Source organism: Lithobates pipiens, unplaced genomic scaffold (genome assembly GCF_037356315.1).
Source record: "Lithobates pipiens isolate NorthernLeopardFrog02 unplaced genomic scaffold, aLitPip1_a1.2 Scaffold_22, whole genome shotgun sequence".
In the NCBI taxonomy this organism is placed as follows: Eukaryota; Metazoa; Chordata; class Amphibia; order Anura; family Ranidae; genus Lithobates; species Lithobates pipiens.
Window position 1 is genome coordinate 10,721,263 of NW_027507784.1, and position 6,025 is coordinate 10,727,287.

Here is a 6,025-nt window from a genome sequence, read left to right on the forward strand (position 1 = left end):
GTGCTCCCGCCAAAACGGCCATTTTTAAAAACATTTTAGGCATTGACCCATGTCCTCTGGGGCAGGAGCCAGGTCCCCAAACCCTTTTTAGGACAGTATCTTACATATTAGCCGTTAAAATTAGCACTTTTAATTTCGAACGTTCGAGTCCCATAGACTTCAATGGGGTTCTAAAGTTCATACGAATTTGGGGTCCGTTCGAAAGTTCTGGTGCAAACCGAACCGGGGGGTGTTCGGCTCATCCCTAGTACTGAGTGTATATAATAGTCATAGTGCTGAGTGTATATAATAGTCATAGTGCTGAGTGTATATAATATTCAATAAGAAACATAAAGCTGCCAGTTCTGAATTGGTTAATTATTTCAGGATAATGGAAATGAGTCAGAGATTGTATTACACGGATTGCTCCGTGCTTTAGATGTCGGCATTGCAATGAAATCCATCACATTTATGCAAAGTCAATCATGAGACGGATCTCTGAAGGCTTTTTCCATAATTCCAACTCTAATTATATCATTCTGTCGGCTATCACTGGACGTGTCCCGTCATCTCTGTCCGGAGATCACACCAAACCTCAGCATGATGTCCCTGGAATTATCTACTTTGATCTCTTCAGTCTTGGGACTCAGCTTGGCAATCCCTTCTAACACTTGTATTGTGATGGGTAACCTGGACATCATCAGAAAGAAAGGGAAGTTGAGTCCCACCGATGTGATCTTTCTGGCTAAGGGAATTGTGAATCTTCTCCTCCAGTGTGTGATGAGTATAGAGGGAATGATCTTCGTCTTTTCTCTGGAAACCTTTAATATTAAACAAGTATTTGTATTTATGAGCACATCAATTTACTTCCTAATCTATTACAACTTCTGGTTGACCTTCTGGCTCTCGGCTCATTACTGTACCACCATCACCAATCTCAGCTATGGGTTCTTCATCTGGGTAAAGATAATTGTGTGCAATTTCCGTAGTCAACATCTATTCCTGACAGCACTTGGGATGTTCAGTGTGAGTGTCCCGTGGTTCTGGGCTGTCAATGCAGAAAGTATCCAGTCTTCTGAGAACAGCACTGAAGCCTCTGGTAACAGGTTCCGTATCAGTCTTTCCTATCTTGTTCCTATGACCGTCCTAGGCGTCATTCTTCCATTCTGCCTTAGTCTTCTGTGCCTGGTCCTCACTTCCTCCTTTCTGCTCAGACACGTCTGGAGGGTGAAGAATAACGACTCTGGATCAACACGTCCAAATCTTCAGGCTCATGTCACTGCACTGAGGACAATCTTCTTCTTACTTCTCATCTTCACATTCTTCTGCGGGTATCAAGTGATGACTTTTTTTCCAAGTTCCTCACTGTCAATAGTTTTTTGGGATTTACAATTATTATCCCCATCGGTGGAGGCCGCCGTCATCTTCCAGGCCAGCAACAAGCTGAGAAGGATCATTCTGAGAAGATTCTGGACCAGAAGCTGGAGGAACACAGAGACTTAACATGTGGAGAATGCTTAGCTTGAGACTCTAAATATATACTATAGACATTTAGTGTAATAGAGATCAATGTAAAATGTTTCCTAAGTCATAGCATTTTGTTTTGTATGGAGTGTGGAAGGGTTATATCTTCTCTCATATTTTAATAGCTGTCTGTGTTCCTTACTTGGGTCTTTCACCTTCTCGGTTTGTCCCGGTTAGAGATGGGCTGCACACTTCTCTGTTCGGTTTACAGCAGAACTCCCGAACAGGGGAAAAGTTTGACCCCCAACCGCAAACTCCATTGAAATCTATGGGAGCTAAACATGAGAAATCAAAAGTCCCCATTTTAACGGCTTATATGTAAGTAATTGTCCACAAAAAGGGGTATGGGGGGTCTGGGTACTGCCCTGGGGTACATATATCAATGCAATTAAAAAGACAAGATTGTTTTTAAAGGAGCAGTGATTTTAATGACGCTTAAAGTGAAACAATAAAAATAAAAAATTCCTTTAAATATAGTGCCATGGGGGTCTCCTTAGTGTGCCTGCAAAGTGGCGCATCTGTACCATGTATAAAAAGGAAAAACACGATACCCCTTGATGGGTGGGACTTTGAAAGTGACCAAAAACAATACTTATCAAAGGGGAGGTGGGCGAGCACTCCTCACTCCCTGGTCCATACCAGGCCACATGCCCTCAGTGTGGGGGAGTGGGTGCTTTGGGGCACCCCCACCCCAGAGCACCTTGTCCTCCTTTTGATGGGGACAAGGGCCCCTTCCCCACAACCCTGGGCGGTGGTAATGGGGGTCTGCGGGCTGGGGGCTTATCGGAAACTGGAAGCCTCCTTTAACAAGATGACCCCCAGTGAATGAGTATGGGGTACATTGTACCCTTACCCATTCACCAAAAAAAGTCTAAAAAAATTAATAAAAATGCAACATAAGTTTTTGAAAAGTCCTTTAATGAAAAATAAAAAAAATATAAAAAAAAATAAATTAAAAAATAAATTGCAGATCCATGAAATAAAAGCTCTGCCCGCAATGACAGCTGACCGCTAAAGGGCTGCTCTGCCGGGTGACATTTCCTAAATAAGCAAGGGGTGGGGCTACCTGGTGATGTCACATGGTGGTCCCTCCCCCTTGTGACATCATCATTCGGTGCATCATCAGTGCACCAACTGATGAGTCATCAGCTTACAGCTGACTGTAAAAAAAAAGAATTGCCGGCAATGAAAAATTAAGACAAAAATGGTGTGGGGGTCTCCCCCCCAATCCATACAAGGCTCTTTGGGATTTTGGGGAGAACCTTGAGCAAGCACCCCCACCCCGAACTATACCATAACACATACGAGACCACATGCCCTCAACATGGCAGGGGGTGCTTTGGGGCATGGGGGGCTCTGTTACACCACAAAGCACCTTGTTCCCATGTTGATGAGGACAAGGGCCTCTTTCCTGTAACCCAGGCTGGTTGTTGGGGGGGGGGTCCGAGGGCAGGGGGCTTATCAGAATTTGGAAGCCTCCTTTAAAAGGGGACCCCAGATCTTGCCCCCCATTGTACATGAGTATGGGGTACTCATTTACCAAAAAAAGTGTAGTTAAAAAAAAGACAGTAGGCAGTTTTTGACCAGTTCTTTATATGAAAAACAAAAATTTTAAAAAGCGCCCCCTGGTGTTGATTGATTGTTAATCACAGAACAAAATGACAGAAAAAAAATGCCTTGGACTGTCTACAATCCAAAAAGGGGTAATTTGGGGGGTATTTGTACCGTCCTGGCATTCTAAGGTCTCAAGAAATGAGATAGGCCGTCAGTACATCGGGATTTTTAAATCTATATACCATAGTTTGAAACTTTCACACAGGCTAAACAATAGACACTGATCTGGGTGATTTTTACCAAGGAAATGTAGCAGAATACAGTTTGGCCTAAATTTATCAAGAAAGATTTTATATTTGAAGAAAAAAACTCGCTCCTCCATGTCTTTATGGTCCTTGCATTGTGCACTGGTGGTCAGTCATGTTGGAACAGGAAGGGGCCGTCCCCAAACTCTTCCCACAAAGTTGGGAGCATGAAATTGTCCAAAATGTCTTGGTATGCTGACGCCTTAAGAGTTCCCTTGACTGGAACTAAGGGGCCAAGCCCAACCCCTGTGTTGGAGGGACTCTGATGCTTTTGGGGGAGTCTGCTGTGATGGGGGCTCTGATGGAACAGGGGGACCTCTGATGTAATGGAGGGGCTCAAATGGAATAGGGTACCTCTGATGTAATGGGGGGGGGGGCTCAGATGGAATAGTAGACATTTGGTGTAATAGGGACCTCTGATGTGATGGGTCGCTCAGATAGAATAGGGGACTTTTGGTGTAATGGGGGACCTCTAATGTGATGGGAGGCTCTGTTGGAATGGGGGACCTTTGGTGTAATGGGGAACCTCTGATGTGATGGGAGGCTTTGGTGGAATGGGGGACCTTTGGTGTAATGGGGAACCTCTGATGTGATGGGAGGCTTTGGTGGAATGGGGGACCTTTGGTGTAATGGGGAACCTCTGATGTGATGGGAGGCTTTGGTGGAATGGGGGACCTTTGGTGTAATGGGGAACCTCTGATGTGATGGGAGGCTCTGGTGGAATGGGGGACCTTTGGTGTAATGGGGAACCTCTGATGTGATGGGAGGCTTTGGTGGAATGGGGGACCTTTGGTGTAATGGGGAACCTCTGATGTGATGAGGTCTATGTAATGTGTTGGATTTTATGTGTCAAATAAAAAAAATGTCAACAGTTCAAACTGCTTTGGTGCTCTGATTTCTCTTACACCGTAGTGTTATATCTGGACATCCATGGTATTACCCCATCCGATGGAGAACATCATCTAAAGACCCAACCTATGTCCACAGATCACATGATATCTTCAGTGCTCCTACACCACACACCCAACACCATGGCTGTCTGTAGTCGGGTCGGGATAACACCGAGAAATTTAGGTCTGTTGACTTTGTCCTCTTTTCTCTGGAAATGTCTCCAATCTGCTATCAGATCTTACAAGTGTTCATTATCAACCCAACCACCTTTTTTATCAACCTCTTGTTGTCCAGCATTCCACGGTTGGCACCCTGTGCCCGGGAAAATGCAATTTTTGGCCGCTTAACAAACATATCTAACATATCTAAGACTGGGTTCTCTTTTCTGCTATTAGACTATAACTCAATTGACCTCATGACATGTGAAGAACTTATCCCCCCAGTCTCTTCAATCCCCCTAATAAAATCTCCAATCCCTCCCCAGAAAAAACTTAACAAGGTATTGGAGTAAATGGCCTCACTTCCTCCTTTCTGCTCAGACACGTCTGGAGGGTGAAGAATAACGACTCTGGATCAACACGTCCAAATCTTCAGGCTCATGTCACTGCACTGAGGACAATCTTCTTCTTACTTCTCATCTTCACATTCTTCTGCGGGTATCAAGTGATGACTTTTTTTCCAAGTTCCTCACTGTCAATAGTTTTTTGGAATTTACAATTATTTTCTCCATCGGTGGATGCCGCTGTCATCTTCCAGTCCAGCAACAAGCTGAGAAGGACCATTCTGAGAAGATTCTGGACCAGAAGCTGGAGGAACACAGAGACTTAACATGTGGAGAACGCTTAGCTTGAGACTCTAAATATATACTATAGACATTTAGTGTGATAGAGATCAATGTAAAATGTTTCCTAAGTCATAGCATTTTGTTTTGTATGGAGTGTGGAAGGGTTATATCTCCTGTCATATTTTAATAGCTGTCTGTGTTCCTTACTTGGGTCTTTCACCTTCTCGGTTTGTCCCGGTTAGAGATGGGCTGCACACTCCTCTGTTCAGTTCACAGCAGAACTCCCGAACAGGGGAAAAGTTTAACCCCGAATTGAAAACTCCATTGAACTCTATGGGAGCAAAACATGAGAAATCAAAAGTCCCCATTTTATAGGCATATATGTAAGTAATTGTCCACAAAAAAGGGGTATGGGGGGTCTGGGTACTGCCCTGGGGGACAAGTATCAATGCAATAAAAAAGAAAAGATTGTTTTTAAAGAAGCAGTGATTTTAATGATGCTTAAAGTGAAACAATAAAAATTAAAAATTCCTTTAAATATAGTGCCTGGTACCTTGTACTCCTTTTGATGGGGACAAGGGCCCCTTCCCCACAACCCTGGGCTGTGGTAGTGGGGGTCTGCGGGCAGGGGGCTTATCGGAATCTGGAAGCCTCCTTAACAAGATGACCCCCAGTGAATGAGTATGGGGTACAGTGTACCCCTACCTATTCACCAAAAAAGTCTAAAAAAATTAATAAAAATGTAACATAAGTTTTTGAAAAGTCCTTTAATGAAAAATAAAAAAATATATAAAAATAAATAAATGAAAACGTAAATTGCAGATCCATGAAATAAAAGCCCTGCCCGCGATGGCAGCTGACCGCTAAAGGGCTGCTCCGCCGGGTGACATTTCCTAAATAAGTAAGGGGTGGGGCTACCTGGTGATGTCACATGGTGGCCCCTCCCCCTTGTGACATCACCATCCGGTGCATCATCAGTGCACCAACT

General features: G+C 44.0%; 1 protein-coding gene across 1 annotated transcript; it reads left to right on the forward strand.

The window, feature by feature from the left end:
• The first annotated feature begins 579 nt into the window (after window positions 1-579).
• On the forward strand, window positions 580-1,482 carry LOC143925587 (taste receptor type 2 member 40-like). Its single transcript, XM_077450061.1, has one exon. The coding sequence runs from the start codon at window positions 580-582 to the stop codon at window positions 1,480-1,482; it is 903 nt and encodes a 300-aa protein (XP_077306187.1).
• The last annotated feature ends 4,543 nt before the right edge of the window (window positions 1,483-6,025 follow it).